General features: G+C 40.6%; 2 protein-coding genes across 3 annotated transcripts; both read left to right on the top strand.

The window, feature by feature from the left end:
• The first annotated feature begins 6,543 nt into the window (after positions 1–6,543).
• On the top strand, positions 6,544–8,723 carry LOC115152861 (proteasome subunit beta type-1-B). Its single transcript, XM_029697746.1, has 6 exons — positions 6,544–6,735; positions 7,102–7,209; positions 7,530–7,611; positions 7,774–7,903; positions 8,046–8,152; positions 8,410–8,723. Exons 1-6 carry the CDS (start codon positions 6,635–6,637, stop codon positions 8,593–8,595), a joined length of 714 nt encoding a protein of 237 aa, XP_029553606.1. The 5' UTR covers positions 6,544–6,634; the 3' UTR covers positions 8,596–8,723.
• A 2,078-nt stretch (positions 8,724–10,801) lies between these two features.
• On the top strand, positions 10,802–18,593 carry tbp (TATA box binding protein). 2 transcript variants are annotated; one of them, XM_029697745.1, is made up of 8 exons: positions 10,802–11,527; positions 12,179–12,266; positions 12,391–12,719; positions 12,899–12,986; positions 15,343–15,434; positions 15,518–15,685; positions 15,852–15,946; positions 17,526–18,593. In XM_029697745.1, exons 2-8 carry the CDS (start codon positions 12,216–12,218, stop codon positions 17,603–17,605), a joined length of 903 nt encoding a protein of 300 aa, XP_029553605.1. In that variant the 5' UTR covers positions 10,802–11,527; positions 12,179–12,215; the 3' UTR covers positions 17,606–18,593. The 2 variants fall into 2 exon arrangements, with proteins under 2 accessions (XP_029553605.1, XP_029553604.1); XM_029697744.1 differs by having other exon boundaries at positions 10,804–11,527; positions 12,148–12,266.
• Positions 18,594–18,621: the final 28 nt, after the last annotated feature.

Genomic DNA, 18,621 nt, shown 5'->3' with positions numbered 1-18,621 from the left:
TGTGGTTGATGACCGCTACTAGCCAATGTCCATTGGAGTCCATTTGAGTAAACAAAAATTTCCCTTTGAAATTGTGTGCTAAAATTGCAACCCCTGCTGAATGATTTGTCCCGTGGGCCAAAAAAATGTCACTGCCCCACTGATTTTTCCAATAATTATAGTCCTCTTTGCATGAATGTGTTTCTTGAACGAATACAAGATCTGTGTTGCAGTCCTTACAAAACAGAAAAAAAGCTTTTCTCTTCAACAGGTTACGTATCCCCCTGGCATTGATTGACATAAACTTCAAGTCCATATCTATAGAATAGAAAGAAAAATCCTATGCAATCTCAACTTTACCCTCTCTATAAAAAGTTGCTTCATATATGTATTAACAGAAGTCTTAACTTGTAAAATAGTAACACCATGTTTCAAAATTAGAACGTTCAGTCCGGTGCCACACGGTTCCAGATGTCTCTTACTAAGCGCTTCACATTCTCATCCTGGTCCTCGGGGACACCGTAAAGCCGTAGCCCCCACCTTCTCCGGTATCGCTCTGCTTCCGATAAGCGCTCTTGCATGTCTGCGATGGTCTTCTCCTGAGCAGTGCATTTCTCAGACGTAGCAGTGTTTGCAAGTTTTAAGCTCTTCGATACTCTTGTATGCATGATTCAGAGAGGTCTCGAGGTCAGCTATTTTTGATGCGTATCATTTTCTCCAGACCATCGGCTCTTTCATTTATCTTTGCAGAGACAGCATCGATTATGTTGACTGTAGAAGACAATTCTTTCTGTGACTTTTTGGGTGCAGGACTATTGACTGCATTTTCAGAATCAACCGAATGTCCAGAATCCTCCATTTCTTCTCCTGAGGAGTCAGGTGGCGGTGCTCAGCTAGCAACTGCCTTCTCCTCCCATTGTTCTTTCGCACATTTTTTCCTTCCATTTCTCAAAGTTTTGAATCAAATTATCGGTCAACTAAGCGTTGTTCTCTATTGTGTTTACTATAAGCCAAGTTCCGTTACATTTAAGTAAGTTTGAGAGAGATAAAAGTTAAGGTTACTCGGAGCAAGCTGAAATCTCGTCTGCACTCGCCGCCATCTTCTCGGCTTCGCACCACTGCTAACTAACTAGCCATTTCACATCGGTTACACTCACCCCCCCTTTGGCCTCCTCCTTTTCCGCAGCAACCAATGATCCGGGTCAACAGCATCAATGTAACAGTGTAGGTTCCGTCCCTCTCTTCGCCCCAACCCGGGCTCGAACCAGGGACCCTTGCACACATCAACAACTGACACCCCACGAAGCATCGTTACCCATCGCGCCACAAAAGCCACGGCCCTTGCAATGCAAGGGGAAACCCTACTTCAAGTCTCAGAGCGAATGACGTCACTGATTGAAACGCTATTAGCGCGCACCACCGCTAACTAACTAGCCATTTCACATTGGTTACACATGGTAATGGACAACTAGTTTTTGAGAAAAGCTGGAAAAACTTACCTGAACTTTACTTTGTTCCGTGTTACGACTAGGGTTGCAAATTCCATGGTTTTCCCGGAATCCCGGTTGGAGGATTCCTTGAATCAAGAGGGAATAAGCAGGAAATCCGGAACCTCCAACCAAGATTGTCCCTAAATTTTGCAACCCTAGTTGCGACCAGTGCTCGACTTGGGCAGTAGCTCACCGGAGCCAAGTTCCGGCACCTCAAATGTTCTTCTACTTGAGCTCCTGCACCGCTTATAGAATATTAGCTCAAAACTATTGTGGAGCTTCTGTATGGGATCAATATCATGCCAAATGTATTCACAAATATAAAATCACCAATCCACAAAAATAAATCGCTATCCACAAATGCAATTCACTATCCATAAACACCTTTTGATTTGTATTTGTAAATTGAGGGCCTTAAGTAAAATGACTGCCATAAAGATTTGCACATAGGAGTGATATGAGCAAACATAACATATATGGCAACTCTGCAACTCCATATTTGGAAGAGCTTAGGTCACCTGACTTTTGATAGGGATTTGACGACAAGAAAAAAATAAGTAATCACGCGTAGACAAGAAGTTCTCACACATAGAAAAAGGTTATCACGGTAGAAACCGATTTGTACTCATAGAAAAAAGGTTTGTACCCATAGAACGCGATTTCTATAAATCGCTGGCAGCCTCTCGTTCGGCCATGTTGATGCCAGCCAAGGCTGCAGAAATTATAGTATGGTAACCATAATATGTTAACCATATTTGTAACCATAGTAGGTCCAATGTAAATAATCGAAACCCTAGCCCTAGATTACCGTAATTTCCGGACTATTAAGCGCACCTGAATATAAGCCGCACCCACTGAATTTTTAAAACATTATTATTTTGAACATAAATAAGCCGCACATGTCTATAAGCCGCAGGTGCCTACCGGTACATTGAAACAAATGAACTTTACAGGCTTTAACGAAACACGGCTTGTAACAAAAATAAATAGGCTTTAACGAAACACGGCTTGGAATAAAAAATTTGCAGTAAACAGTAGCCTACCAAGAAAGTCATTTCTCCAGACCAAGGTCCCGTGCAGCAGCTCTATTTCCTTTTCCAACAGCCAGATCAATCGCCTTCAACTTGAAAGCTGCATCATATGCATTTCTCCGTGTCTTTGCCATGATGAGGGTGACAAAATGACTACCGTAATCAGAATGATGGGAAGTTTGAGAGCGCTCGATTTAATCTAAACAATAAACAAAAAAGTTGTTTGACCGTCAAGAGGTTAACCCGTTCGGCAATTTCATTGGTCTAATGAAAGCTTCATGCCGCCAAAAAACTGAGCACGTCACAGAATGTGTTTTTTTATTTTTTTTATTTGAAAGCGGGAAAAATCCATATATTAGCCGCGTCATTGTTTAAGCCGTGAGGTTCAAAGCTGGGAAAAAAGTAGCGGCTTATAGTCCGGAAATTACGGTACTCATATTTGCAACACTACTGCGCTGTACACCCATTCATCACCCAAATAGTTGAATTAGCTGGACAGTGTGATAGCACCACTAAATGTGAAGGATATATCATACATTGTAAGTGATTATAATCCATCCGCTGTCTTATGTTGCACAGACAGTGATCATTAAGGAGACATAAGTATACCTGAGGTAGAGGGGAGGTGTAGGATATGGGATCAAACTTTGTAACAGGATTGCATCCGTCACTCTCCTCGCCCCAACCTGGCATTGAACCAGGGACCCTCTGCACACATCGTCAAAACACCATCAAAGCATCGTTACCCATCGCGCCATTTGTGGATTGGTGATTTACATTTGTGGAAAGTGATTTACATTTGTGGATTGGTATCTTACATTTGCGAATACATTTGGCATGGTATTGATCCCATAAATCAATCACGTCGAGCGGTGATGACTCAAAAAGCAGTGACAGTCTCTACGCCCCCTGTGTATTATCGTTAGCTAACAGCTAACTTAAGCAGTCAGTCAACAGCAAACGGACTCTTGGTGATGATAGCTAGCTAGTTGCCTGGGGACCATACTGAATTTCTAAATACACTGTCTGGAACATGACAGTTTGATTCTGGAAATGGTACTCTCAGGTCATCTACAATTGTCAAACACTTATGTTCCAGACGGGGTATTTATAAATGAGTAATTCCACGGTAGTAACAAAATAAATACCAATGATTGCAAAGTTAAACGAACCATACAACTCTATGCACAATGACTACTTTTAACAGTTTTCACAGACATGTTAAGTCATTGCAAAGTAGCTAAAAAGTAGTTAAAGTTGCTAATTAGCAAAAATGCTAAAGTTGTCTGTGATGAGGTACGAACGAACACGCAACCTTTGGGTTGCTAGACGTTCACATTTATGCCCACCACTACCAGCCACCCTCCTTTCGTTTTTTGCCTTAAGTAAACTTGTCATATGTAACCATACCAATGCTTAATTGGAACAGGATCCAGCACCTCTCCGTTTTGGACTGTTTCGTTACAGAACCTATTTGGCCAGAACTGGTACCACTCGTGGCATGAAAACAAATAATCATGTTTTACAATGTAAAAATTTGAATAAAATCAAAGTTAATTCGAGTTGCCTCTTCGTTAAAACATTTGCGCAACATTGTAGCCAACGCATGGCCATCGCTGTGGTGAGAGAGAAGCTGGTCTCTCTCTTAGCCTAGCTGTAGATTGTAGCCCAATAACAAGGAATAGGCTACAGTCAGGAATGCACGGCAAATCTGTCAGTGAACAAACAACATGCACATAAAACAGGATTTATTAAGGAATATTTCAAATTACAATCAAGGGAAAACACATGTTGGAAAGCAAATGGCTGAATCTGAAAAAAGAACACTAATCTGTCTGCTGTAGGCTAACAAAATATTTGATCAACTTCCAAATATTGTTTTACAAAGTAAAACGAGAGATATAGGCTTTTGGCACGAAAGCGTTGGCCATCACCGGTCAGTGAGCTGCACATCATTGGGTGAGTCTGAAACTGGAAAGCATTTTTAGGATTATAATTTCCTCCTCATTTTGTAGCCTACAATATATGTCTCCACACACTTAGGCCTAGTCTATTGATGGATTCAACACATGGTCGTTTTCATTTATCTCAGATTTTCAGTTTGTCAGTGTCAAAGGAGCCTGTCATTTCAGTCATTTACAGTATTAAAAAATAATCTGCCAAAGTCTCCAGTCATGTAAAATGACAGAGAATTGCATGAAATGCATTTATAAAAGCCACATTTTTCCCTGACCCTTAGGCTACTAAAATGGTCCCAATGTGTACGATTGTAAGTGCCTCTACTCTACTGCTCTATGCCACAAAGCAAATGCAATGATATACATGTGTAACAGTATAACTTCAGTCCCTCTCCTCAACCTGGGCTTGAACCAGGGACCTTCTGCTGACATCAACAACTGACACCCACGAAGCATCGTTACCCATCGCGCCACAACTATTTCAGGTCTCAGAGCGGGAGCTTGGTCTTAATGAGTCGATGATAAGACGTTGGAAACAGCAGCGTGAGGAATTGACTCAGTGCAAAAAGACAACTAAAGCTTACTGCTAATTTTTTATTTTTTGTTACATGCCGTGTTTCGTTAAAGCCTATTTATTTTTGTTACAAGCCGTGTTTCGTTAAAGCCTGTGTAAAGTTGATTTGTTTCAATGTACCGGTAGGCACCTGCGGCTTATAGACATGTGCGGCTTATTTATGTTCAAAATAATATTTTTTTTTAAATTCAGTGGGTGCGGCTTATATTCAGGTGCGCTTAATAGTCCGGAAATTACGGTAGCCATTTCACATCGGTTACTCACGCAATGCATTATTATGAAGGTGAGAAAAAGTAAGTAATGCGCCCCTGGTACCGTAGAGCTCTCCAGATCATCCCCCTCTCACTTTTTGTTCCGGCACCTCCCGATTAACAAATTAAGCACTGAACCATACATACCAAACGTAACATATAATACAAATGAGTGTTCCAGATTTACATTTATTATGTTACGTCTTGTCTATGAGATCAGGCTGAATACATGTAACGGTTTTCCGTTACATACCAAACGTAACATATAATACAAATGAGTGTTCCAGATTTACATTTATTATGTTACGTCTTGTCTATGAGATCAGGCTGAATACATGTAACGGTTTTCCGTTACATACCAAACGTAACATATAATACAAATGAGTGTTCCAGATTTACATTTATTATGTTACGTCTTGTCTATGAGATCAGGCTGAATACATAGCCCAAACTCCTTGTCTTGTCCCCAGGGTAACTTAACTAGCTAGCTAAGGTAAAGGCGAGCTAGCTTGGTAGATTGATAGGTTATAGTTATACAGCAATAAAAATCTAGTGTAATCGTAGATACCGGTAGCTACCTACACCAAAGGCGCAGCTCAAAGTGAATCGCAAATGTGTTACAAAATGTTAGCCTAAATGCAATGGCTTATCCTCATCTCTGCGGACGAAGACACATTGAGAAACAGAGAAACAACAGGGCTGTATTCCTTACGCCAATTCTGTTGCAAAACGTTTACTCCGAACGGAAAAAGTTTTGCAATGAAAACGAAATACTATTGGTTGCTTCCGTTTTGTTCTTAACGGTTTCCGTGGTAAGACGTGATGAATACACCCCAGCCCAAGCAGCAACGCAAAACAGTCTTGTGGCAACACATTTTCCCAATTAGCTGTTCCTTTCCATACACCCACTTGTAACCGGGATGCCTCTGGTGCGTGAGTAAGGTGCCCCTTTATGTCCTACGGCGAAGACAAAAGTGACGTAATCAGTAGGATTCTGTATTTTCATATGCTAGTGATGTTTTTTTATTTAAAAAATGCTGTATCTGTTTTCCCAATGAAAATATTTTTAAATATTGTTTCTTAACATTGTTTCTGCTGATTTGTTGGTAAAATTGTTGAGCTGCGCAGATTACTGTTCGATTTGAGAGCGCTCCCCCCTCACCGCTTTTTCGAACTCCCTCCATGACTCCAGCCACTGGGTGGTAGGAAAGACAACTTTTTTTGTTTTGTCGGTTGTTGATGACGATGAAGAATAAGAAGCATTTCCGTCCGCCATATTGCAGTGATACAGCGAGATTTCCCATTTGTCTCAGCAAGTTAAAGAGTTCGGGTTTCCTCGCTAACTGGCATAATGTTTACTACACAAGTTTATGGAGATAATGGGAAAATGAAGGAGTATCACTATACTGGACCAGTAGAGCACCGATTCTCTCCATATTCCTTCAACGGAGGGTAAGCGTCAATATCCAACTAACAATCGTTTTGGTAGCAAGCTACAGTAACGTTACCTAGCTAATGCTGTACATAATTGTGTTCTGCAGAATGGACACTGACTGGAGATAGCGTCTGACTAGTAATGTGTCATGGTGCAAATAGCGAACACTTAATCAATAGATGTTCGTAGTTAAGTAACCTTAGCTAACTACGTGAACAACAATACATGTTTCTGGTTTCGATTTCAGTTAGCTACAGTAGCTAACGTTAATTAGTTATTTACATTTGTCTCATAGCTGATTTAAGGTTTTGCCAAAACTAGCTTCAACTTGTTTGTTAGGGCATCATGTCAACTGACACTTGACATTTTTTGTGTGTTTTCAGGACTGTGCTTGCTGTTGCAGGTGAAGACTTTGCCATTGTGGCCTCAGACACCCGTTTGAGTGAAGGCTATTCAATCCACAGTCGTGACTCTCCAAAATGTTACAAGTTGTAAGTCAAGTACACACAACTGTATTTCCAAGGATGGCCGATGGCAAATTGTCAGATGGTGTGGTTTAACACCATTTACTGCCTCACTATTGCTGTGTTTAGACAAGCAGCTCAATTCTGATATTTTTTCACTAATGGGTCATTTGACCAATCAGATCAATCACAGATCTTTTTCTCAGCTGAACAAAAAAACAATTAGTCTTGGAGAAATCATAATTGGGCTGCCTGTCTATGCTTGTGAACATCATAATCAATTATATGTAAAATATTTCACCACTAAGTTACGGTGCTGTTACTAATACATGTTTAATTTCTCACAGAACAAATACAACTGTCATCGGCTGCAGTGGATTCCATGGGGATTGCTTGACTCTTACCAAAATCATTGATGCAAGATTAAAGGTGAGATCATCTTGAGACTATTTCACTTTCATTATTTTTTTTTCCTCAAAATTGTTAGTTGAGCTGAAAGTTATGGCATATGGCCGTACACAATAAGTTAGCGTTTGTAAATGTATACTTTTCTAGCATCAGCCAATATCTGATGGGAAAATTTATTTTTAGATGTACAAGCACTCAAACAACAAGAGCATGACAAGTGGAGCCATCGCAGCCATGCTGTCAACAATCCTGTATGGTAGAAGATTCTTCCCCTACTATGTTTACAACATCATCGGTGGCTTGGATGAGGAGGGTATGACTCCTGCTCTATTGCTACTATTACTATTATCAGATGCTTGGTTCCATATGTGTAAGGTATTCACTGCATGTGTTCTTTAAGTATAGTCCACTATTTATGACTCTCCAAACTGAACTGGTTTGTTTTTGCTTTTCAGGTAAAGGAGCTGTTTACAGTTTTGACCCTGTGGGATCCTATCAGAGAGACACATACAAAGCTGGTGGCTCAGCGAGTGCCATGCTGCAACCTCTGCTTGACAACCAGGTAAAGAAACCAAAAAGTGGTATAAGTTGAGCATTGCTAATAGCTTTTGGGGGCTTTGTTCCCCCCAAAGCACCTCTGTCCAATTTGACAGCACAATATGACTTGAATGTTTGTATACCAAATGTGTATGTAGCATTTTGCAGTGGAAAGGAAACCCTAGACATTCTAGTGACCAAGATATCTTTGGTTCGGGACAAACCATCTCTTTGTTTCTGTATTGCCCCTTAGTCTGTCTTTTATTCTTAATTTACAATTAGATTGGATTCAAGAACATGGAGGGTGTGCAGCACCTGCCCCTGAACCAGGAGAAGGCTGTGCAGCTGGTCAAAGATGTCTTCATCTCCGCTGCTGAGAGAGATGTGTACACCGGAGATGCCCTCAGGATATGCATCGTCACCAAGGAGGGCATCAAAGAAGAGACAGTCCCACTCAGGAAGGACTGAACAACCTATTTCTGCCACCATTTCAAGCTACTGCTTTTGTCTAGATTTTTCATATTTTGGACCCTTCTCCTGCTTTTCTCTTTACATTCTTGCTGAAGAATAAAACATTTTCCCTGTAGTAAATTTTCTCATGTTGTCAGTGTCAATTTTTTAAGAAACATGAAATGTTACATGTATTTGATTACAATGAAGTCTGAACAGTTTTCAAATGTATCAAATAAATTCTTGCTCAAAATACACTACCGGTCAAAAGTTTTGAACACTTGTTCGAGGCATGGTTCACATCAGGCAATGCTTTTTGTGAATAGCAAACTCAAATTTTGTGAATATTTTGTATTGGGCAATGCAGCTCAAACCAACGTCTCCAATCTTGTCTCATTGATTGGACTCCAGGTTAGCTAACTCCTGACTCCAATTAGCTTTTGGAGAAGTCATTAGCCTTGGGTTCACATATTTTGTCCAACCTACACTGTGAATGTTTAAATGATGTATTCAATATAGACAAGAAAAATACAATAATGTGTTATTAGTTTAAGCACACTGTCTATTGTTGTGACTTAGATGAAGATCAGATCAAATTTGATGATTCATTAATGCTGAAATCCAGGTAATTCCAAAGGGTTCACAGAATTTTTCTTGCCACTGGTGGTTGTAGACATCCCTCTAGTGGTGTGGGGGCTGTGCTTTGGCAAAGTGGGTGGGGTTATATCCTGCCTGTTTGGCCCTGTCCGGGGGTATCATCGGATGGGGCCACAGTGTCTTCTGATCCCTCCTGTCTCAGCCTCCAGTATTTATGCTGCAGTAGTTTATGTGTCGGGGGGCTAGGGTCAGTCTGTTACATCTGGAGTATTCTCTTGTCTTATCCGGTGTCCTGTGTGAATTTAAATATGCTCTCTCTAATTCTCTCTTTCTCTCGGAGGACCTGAGCCCTAGGACAATGCCTCAGGACTACCTGGCATGATGACTCCTTGCTGTCCCCAGTCCACCTGGCCATGCTGCTGCTCCAGTTTCAACTGTTCTGCCTGCGGCTACGGAACCCTGACCTGTTCACCGGACGTGCTTGTTGCACCCTCGACAACTACTATGATTATTATTATTTGACCATGCTGGTCATTTATGAACATTTTAACATCTTGACCATGTTCTGTTATAATATCCACCCGGCACAGCCAGAAGAGGACTGGCCACCCCTCAGCCTGGTTCCTCTCGAGGTTTCTTCCTAGGTTTTTGGCCTTTCTAGGGAGTTTTTCCTAGGGAGTTTTTCCTAGCCACCGTGCTTCTTTCACATGCATTGCTTGCTGTTTGTGGTTTTAGGCTGGGTTTCTGTACAGCACTTTGAGATTTCAGCTGATGTACGAAGGGCTATATAAATAAATTTGATTTGTATATTCCATCGGTCCAAAGATTGGAAGTGTCTCCTTAGACGAGAATTGATTAAGGCTTGCAATAATACTTTTAGCCAAATAGGGGTGTTTAGAGATTGAGCTTGGAAAGCCGGAACTGGATCTACTACCACCTGTGCCATAACTGACCAGGGGGCGGTTGTCGATAGCAATGGAATTTAGGTTTACGAGCTTTTTAACGATGCATCTTTCCTTCATCCGCCGAAGCTGTAATGCCGCATTCAGATGCTAGTCGGAACTAGGAAACTGACATTTCAGACTTGCTAACTGGTTATTGTTATACACGTGCCGCGTTCAATTAATCAGCAAGTTGGACATTTCCTAGTTCCAACTAGTTTGTGAATGCAGCGCAACATACATTTCCCAAAACAACACGCAGAGAGAACGAACGTTTGCTAAGTGCGTTTTTGAAGTATGTGTCGATACTGGTAGGATCGATAGAACGACAATGCTGCTCTCGGATCAGCTTTCTCCATTCAAATCTTACCAATTACCATACCACTAGAATTATTCCATAATACTGAGGACGGATCTGCTCCTAGAAAGATATCACCTATGGCTGCAAATATTGAGTCGGCTTATTTTAACGCTTAACCTAAAATAATGCACTAAATCAAGATCATTGCGCACGTTAGGCTACAGATGAAATATAGACACATTAGCCAACAGAGCCTAGAAGTAGCAAAATATAATTCAATTGATTGAGCATGAAATTTGTCAACATAATGTAAATATGTCTATAACCTACTGTATTTATATTTTATTGCAGACATCTCGGTTTTAATTTGAAGCATTTTTTTATACCTCGCTGGTTTGTATTATTTGCAAAGACATTGGCAACTTTATTTGTAGTCAATTTTATTCTGAAGTTATCGGCGGGAACAGAGGGTAATAAACCACGTGATTCTATGTTCAGCGAATATCTCATGTGTATAAAGTTACACGGGAGGGCGAAAAATAATCGACCGATGCGTTTAGCTGTTCTACGAGTGGTATGAGGCAAGCGTTAGGTTACGAGCGTTTTCACGTGCAACGTTAATAATGATGGTTTTGGGATACAGCTCGGAGATTTAACGATGGTCCTACGAAATAATGTATTATTTAGTGTTGTGTAGTGGCTTTGCTGGCATGCATCCCACCAAGATTTACATGCTAAAATCGCCACTGCCCCTATGCAACCAGGGGTAACGCTTCTGTTAAAGGCCAGAAACCAGGGATTATCTTTCTGCTGCCACATATGTAAGGGTTGAGGGGGTGCTGAAACAGGGATTGGACCAAAGATAAACACGAGAGAAAATGCATAATGCCAACCGTTTTTTCTTGAACAGCAATTTCTGTTTTGAATTTTGGATAACTTTTGCCTTTGCTCCTGCCAGATAAAATAACCAAAAATGTTATGTGAACTTTGACACCGGAAGTGTTCAAGTATCATATCGGATATACCTGTTTTGAGCGAGTGAGCGCATGAACCAGTGAAAGCAGCGGCTAGATTTTTAATGTGACATTTTAAGTGCAGTTTTAGAGACGTGGTGAGTATTTGAAAATGTTATCCCCTCTCAAAAGCTTACAACTTCACCACTTAGCGTGCAAACACTTATGACCACATGAGTGTTGACATGGAAATAGCTAGCTAGCTAACGTAAATACTACGCTAACGTTAGACTGGTCAACTCTGCCAATCATCAATTCAGGTGTGATTTTTCCGCCAAACAAATTTTTCCGCGAACATAAAGTTGCAAGCGTTGTGTGCACAACTGCATACATTGTAACATTGGATTTAATTCCAATGTGTAATGTTAAAGTGCTAGCTATATAAGAGCGATTTCGTGCGCCACTATTGCTGTCTGTAGCTAGCTGAAGGTTTGCAAAGTCTAAGCTTGTTATCTAGCTAGTTAACGTTAGCGGTCAATGGTGTTTAGCTAGCTACTGCTGCAAAATGTCGTCTAGTTGAGTCATGATCAAGTTCCTTGACAGCAGTGTTACTTGTTATCAATTTCACCGGTCTCAATGCGTAGCTAACTTTATATATGGGATTTATTTTCTAGTAATATTCTTTCAGGTCAAAATAATCTAGCTAAGGGGTTCGCTGCTACGCTCTGTTCCAACACATTACTTTTGTCGACATTTTCAAATACAGAATTGTTCCTAGTCCTAGGTCTCAGACTTTATTTCCTTTTGAGACGGTCAACCAACTGTCCCGCTTCATAATTTGAGGACATGGAGCAGAACAACAGTTTGCCTCCTTTCCAGGGTCTTGCCTCCCCTCAGGTGACTAATTTGATTAACACATTTCAGTGAGATGTTTTTGTCAGCACAGCACACAACACAGGTTTGCTCAAATGTTTTAGATTCAACTAGCCTAATGGAGAGCTTGTACTCACGTCTTTTAAAGGGGGCAATGACGCCTGGAATGCCCATCTTCAGCCCCATGATGCCCTATGGCAGTGGTCTGACTCCCCAACCTGTGACGAACACCAACAGCCTGTCTCTCCTGGAGGAGCAGCATCGGCAACAACAGCAGCAGCAGGCTTCGACTCAGCAGGGTGGGGTGTCAGGGGGCTCGGGACAGACGCCACAGCTTTATCACTCCCAAACGGTCACCACCACCACCACACTGCCGGGAAACACCCCTCTCTACACCGCTACACCGCTAACCCCCATGACACCCATCACACCTGCCACACCTGCCTCTGAGAGCTCTGGGATTGTCCCACAACTACAGTAAGTATTCTTGAATAATGTGTTAGTCTCAACCACTATGTAGGTACTGCTATAAAGTTGAAACACGAGAAGCTAAAAAGTTAAGGTGAAAAGTGATGGTTTGATTTTTATAGTGATGTGACCATATCAACAAGGAGAATCTCCCATCCTGATTGCATGGTTTATTTCCTTCCCTCTAGGAATATCGTATCCACTGTGAACTTGGGCTGCAAACTTGACTTGAAAACAATAGCACTCCGAGCTAGAAATGCTGAGTACAATCCAAAGGTAAGCATATTGTTATTAATTTGCAAATCAAAAATAATTTATTGCATACACAGATTAGCAGATGCTAACCATTTACCGTTGTGTGAATTGACCATGGTAGCAACGAAAAGGGAACAGTTTAGAGGTTATGGGAATTTTGGCAACAGTTCATCTGACTCATGACTGAATCTAAACATTACACTGTTGATTTGATGTGCATTTTACATTTACTGTACTATTCACCACATTATTTGATAACAAAATCTGAAAATACTCTGGATACCTTCAGTAACATAAGACAATTTCTGGAGAATGTGGGGTAGGTGCAACATGAAAAATGACAAGGGTTTGTTTGAGAGGACTAACTGGTGTCTCCAAGTGGCCACACCTCCAATGTGCACAATTCCAAAATAATATCAATGCACTTTTATGACTCAGAGTCTTCAACTATAAGGTGCTTTTTTTTTTGTTTAGCTCTCCTGGCTGTGCCGTTGAGGAACTAGAGCAAGCACACTTGTGGTTGTTTTGTTTGGAACACATTCCCGCCATCACAGAATTACTGTTTATGCAATCCAAAAGTGGTCCATTGCAATCTGGGTCAGATGGGTATCATTTGAAAGTCTGTTCTATTGTCAACATGACGAGATAAGTTATAATATACGACACAACAGTATTATGCTTTCACAATGCAATTCAGGGAAACGGATCATTTTGTTGCGCATAGGGGTCATGAGTGCATTCAGTTGCGTGTGCCGTGGTGAATTTTCTTCACAAAAGACCAACAGCCTGGGTTGTTCTGAACAGAATATGTCGCCATGCCATCTTGTAACTGTACCTCAAACATGGTGATCATAAATGTTGACACTGAGTTTTTTGATATGGAAATGTGAAGTGCACATTTGGGCTCACAGGTGTTGGGATTACTTGGATCAAATTTTATTGGCCACAATACACATGGTTAGCAGATGTTATTGTGAGTGTAGCGAAATGCTTGTGCTTCTAGTTTCAACAGTGTAGCAATATCTAAAGTAATATCTAACAATTCCACAACAAAAACCTATTACACACGTCTAAGTAAAAGAAAGGAATAACAATGTATAAATATATGGGTGAGCAATATCAGAGCGGCATAAGCTAAGATGCAATAGATAGCATAGAATACAGTATATACATATGAGTAATGCAAGATATGTCAAACATCAATAACAATATTTACATCAAAGCGGTATTATCGTTCTCAACATCTCATATTTCAAAATACATTGAGTCCTCTTAATTTACAGCATTTACCTCTCAGACAATTATTCTTTTTTTGTGCAAAAGTTGCGGGAGGGATGGGGGCAACGTCATGCGAAGTGCTCAATCTCTGAACCCATACCGTGCTGTGAAGCACAAAGCCAGAGCTCTGACGTCATGTATGGCATTTTACTCTACAGCCACTGCATTCCAATTTAGCTGTTTATCAGTGATCAAATCTCCTGTTTTCAACCCGTATATTGTTACGAGTGTAAAGAATTAAAGCAGGTGCAGCGAAATGCTTGATTCTAGCTCCAGCAGGGTGTGTCCAACGGTATAATGCTAATACACAAATCCCCGGCCCCCACAAAAAAAATAAATATATATATCAGAAGAAGCAATGTGGTGTGTGTGTGTGTGGTTAGTATGGACCATATATAAGTAATGGGTATGTACATCAGTAGTCAGGTAGCCTAGTGGTTAAGTGTTGGGCCAGTAACCGAAAGGTTGCTGGTTCAAATCCCAGAGCTGACTAGGTGAAAAATCTGTCTGTGCCCTTCAGCAAGGCACTTAACCCTAATTGCTCCTGTAAGTCACTCTGGATAAGCTTGAGAGGATCTACAGAGAAGAATGGGAGAAACTCCCCAATACAGGTGTCCCAAGCTTGCAGCCTCATACCCTAGAAGACTCGAGGCTGTAAACGCTGCCAAAGGTGCTTCAACAAAGTACTGAGGAAAGGGTCTGAATACTTATGTAAATGTGTTATTTCATTTTTTAATATTTTTTTACATATTTGCAAACATTTCTAATAAGCTGTTTTTATTTTGTCAATACGGGGTATTGTGTGTAGGTTGAAGAGACAATTTAATCAATGTTACGTTACAGCCTTATTCTAAAAATGTGGAAAAGGGAATTCAGAAAGTATTCAGACCCCATGTCGAGAGAACACAGCTCATCCTATATAATAACTAGTGCTGTACATACCTTTTCCAAATCATTGTAAGGGCCCAGGGAAAGGTGAAATGGGACCAAGCTAAAATGCCAACTAGAATGGGCCTGAAAGGCATGTTGCTTCTGGTCTGAGAATTTCCCACCAAGACACTGTTGTACTATTGAACAAATTCGCAACTTTGTCTTACAGCGATTTGCTGCTGTTATCATGAGAATACGAGAGCCAAGAACAACTGCACTTATCTTCAGCTCTGGGAAAATGGTGTGCACAGGAGCCAAAAGGTTAGTATCTTTCAACAAAGAAAAAAAACACAACGTATGAGAACATCTATTTAAAGGCCTCATGCTCCCTCTTCCCCCTCCAGTGAAGAGCAGTCCCGCCTGGCGGCCAGGAAATATGCCAGAGTCGTGCAGAAGTTGGGCTTCCCAGCCAAATTCCTTGACTTCAAGATACAGAACATGGTGGGCAGCTGTGATGTCAAATTCCCCATTCGGTTAGAGGGACTTGTACTAACTCACCAGCAGTTCAGCAGGTTTGTAAAATTCACTACTGCAATATTAGTCTAATATCTGAGGAGATGCATTGTCATACTTGGAGTTCTGTCATTTTGTTCATTATTTATAATACTGCGATTTGGTATTCCTAAAGTGATTTAGTACTGAGATCAAAGCAGGCCTAATCTTTTTCTTGTTTTTCAGTTATGAACCGGAGTTGTTCCCTGGGCTAATCTATAGAATGATCAAACCCAGAATTGTCCTGTTGATATTCGTTTCAGGCAAAGTTGTATTAACAGGTGAGTTTTTTTTTTCCTTTTTCTAATGACATACAGTGCCTTGCAAAAGTATTCACCCCCTTGGTGTTTTTCTTATTTTATTGCATTACAACCTGTAATTTAAATACATTTGTATTTCATGTAATGGACAAACAAAGTCAATTAATGAAATGAAAAAAATGAACTTGTTTAAAAAATATATATATATATATATATGGAAAAGTGGTGCGTGCATATGTATTCACCCCCTTTGCTATGAAGCCCCTAAATAAGATCTGGTGTAACCAATTACCTTCAGAAGCCACAAAGTCCACCTGTGTGCAATCTAACTTAAGTGTCACATGATCTCTGTTCTGAAAGGCCCCAGTGTCTGCAACATCACTAAGCAAGGGGCACTACCAAGCAAGCGGCACTATGAAGACCAAGGAGCTCTCCAAACAGGTCAGGGACAAAGTTGTGGAGAAGTACAGATCAGGGTTGGGTTATAAAAAATCTCTGAAACTTTGAAAATCCCACTGAGCATCATTTAAATCCATTATTAATAAATGGAAATAATATAGCACAACAAACCTGCCAAGAGAGGGCTGCCCACCAAAACTCACGGACCAGGCAAGGAGGGCATTAATCAGAGGCAACAAAGATAACCCTGAAGGAGCTACAAAGCTCCACAGTGGAGATTGGAGTATCTGTCCATTGGACCACTTTAAGCCATACACTCCAGAGCTGGGCTTTACAGAAGAGTGTCCAGAAAAAAGCCATTGCTTAAAGAAAAAAATAAGCAAACATGTTTGTCAAAAGGCATGTGGGAGACTCCCGAAACAAGGTACTCTGGTCAGATGAGACTAAAATTGAGCTTTTTGGCCATCAAAGGAAACGCTATGTCTGGCGCAAACCCATCACCCCGAGAACACCATCCCCACAGTGAAGCATGGTGGTGGGGATGTTTTTCATCGGCAGGGACTGGGAAACTGGTCAGAATTGAAGGAATGATGGATGGTGCTAAATACAGGGAAATTCTTGAGGGAAACCTGTTTCAGTCTTCCAGAGATTTGAGACTGGGATTGAGGTTCACCTTCCAGCAGGACAATGACTCTTAGCATACTGCTAAAGCAACACTCGAGTGGTTTAAGGGGAAACATTTAAATGTCTTGGAATGGCCTAGTCAAAGCCCAGACCTCACCCAATTGAGAACCCATCCAACTTGAAGAAGCTGGAGCAGTTTTGCCTTGAAGAATGGGCAAAAATCCCATTGGCTAGATGTGCCAAGCTTATAGAGACACCCCAAGAGACTTGCAGCTGTAATTGCTGCAAAAGGTGGCTCTACAAAGTATTGACTTTGGGGGGGTGAATAGTTATGCACACAAGTTCTTAGTCTTTTTTTCTCATTTCATATTAAAAAAAAATATTTAGCATCTTCAAAGTGGTAGGCATGTTGTGTAAATCAAATGATACAAACCCCCCCCAAAATCCATTTTAATTCCAGGTTGTAAGGCGGCAAAATAGGAAAAATGCCAAGGGGGTGAATACTTTGGCAAGCCACTGTAGAAAAAGGGAATTTGTTGTCCTTAATTATTGCTAAATGTAACTTGCTTATTTCAAGGTGCAAAGGTGAGAGGAGAAATTTATGAAGCATTTGAAAACATCTACCCCATCTTGAAAGGATTCAGGAAGACGACGTAAATATTTGTCTGCCTTTTATCTTTTTTTTTTAATGGTCACAGGGACACTTGTCCTATGTTGTGACCTGTTACTTGGGACTCTGATTGGACCTGTACAGTTTAATCAACAAATCAGGGACCCCTCCTATTCATCTTAAAGGGATACTTCTGAGATTTTGGCAATGAGGCCTTATCTACTTAGTCAGATGACCTCGTGGATACCATTTTTGTCTGTTTCCAGTATGAAGGAAGTTAAAGGTAGTTTTGAGTTGATGCTAACTAGCGTTAGCATGTTAGCTGATACACGTAGACTTCCAGTCACTGCACTAATGCTAGTTAGCACTGGCTCGCGAAACTACCTCTAACTTCCTTCATGCTGGACACATGGTATTCACGAGTAGATCTGAATCTGGGGGAGTAGATAAAGGTGATACTAGGAGAAATGCTGTATTTTAGCCATTTTATTTATTTTTAATTGACTCTTGCTTGTTATTAAATAAGGCAGTCTGGCTGGCTCTTAAATTTTTCTAAAGTAGGTTTCATTGTTAACCTACAGTTTCTCAGTGCATCTTTGTCCACACATTCCCTACAGACATTTTAAGATTCTTAACATTCTTTAAATGTTTTTTAGTCTTTCATTGTTGTATGAAGAATCTCACTTGGGATTGTATCGCCTGCAAAGCTTAACTACCCAATTTGTCATTATTTGAATGACTGGTACTGAAGGCAAGAAAATGGAACATTAATCATGCAGTCTTAGTCTGCATTTTAGGAATGTTAGTCATATCTGTATGTACCTCGAATGTCTTATTTCTCATTCAGTTTTTGGTCATGATTGAAGAACCCTCATGTTTCAATGCTATAATGGACAAACTAGCCTAATTCACCATGGATTTTGTTTGTTTACACAATGTATTTTTGGTCTACCATGAAAAAGCCCTGTCAATAATTTGTTCTAGTTTTAAATGTTATTTTGCTACCTTGTGCACAGTTAAATGTTTCCTTACCAATTGTGATCTCCTTCCTTTAGTTTAAAAA

This window comes from Salmo trutta, chromosome 18, assembly GCF_901001165.1.
Source record: "Salmo trutta chromosome 18, fSalTru1.1, whole genome shotgun sequence".
Classification (NCBI taxonomy): Eukaryota; Metazoa; Chordata; class Actinopteri; order Salmoniformes; family Salmonidae; genus Salmo; species Salmo trutta.
Note: the sequence above shows the minus strand (reverse complement) of the source record. Positions and strands in the feature narration are given on the sequence as shown.

Excerpts from the sequence above, each read along its gene's own strand:
- tbp (XM_029697745.1), top strand. The coding sequence starts at position 12,216 with ATGGAGCAGAACAACAGTTTGCCTCCTTTCCAGGGTCTTGCCTCCCCT. Across the intron at positions 12,720-12,898 it reads GGGATTGTCCCACAACTACA|GAATATCGTATCCACTGTGA; the intron begins GTAAGTATTCTT and ends CCTTCCCTCTAG. Across the intron at positions 15,947-17,525 it reads AGGCAAAGTTGTATTAACAG|GTGCAAAGGTGAGAGGAGAA; the intron begins GTGAGTTTTTTT and ends GCTTATTTCAAG.
- LOC115152861 (XM_029697746.1), top strand. The coding sequence starts at position 6,635 with ATGTTTACTACACAAGTTTATGGAGATAATGGGAAAATGAAGGAGTAT. Across the intron at positions 7,612-7,773 it reads TCATTGATGCAAGATTAAAG|ATGTACAAGCACTCAAACAA; the intron begins GTGAGATCATCT and ends ATTTATTTTTAG. Across the intron at positions 8,153-8,409 it reads AACCTCTGCTTGACAACCAG|ATTGGATTCAAGAACATGGA; the intron begins GTAAAGAAACCA and ends ATTTACAATTAG.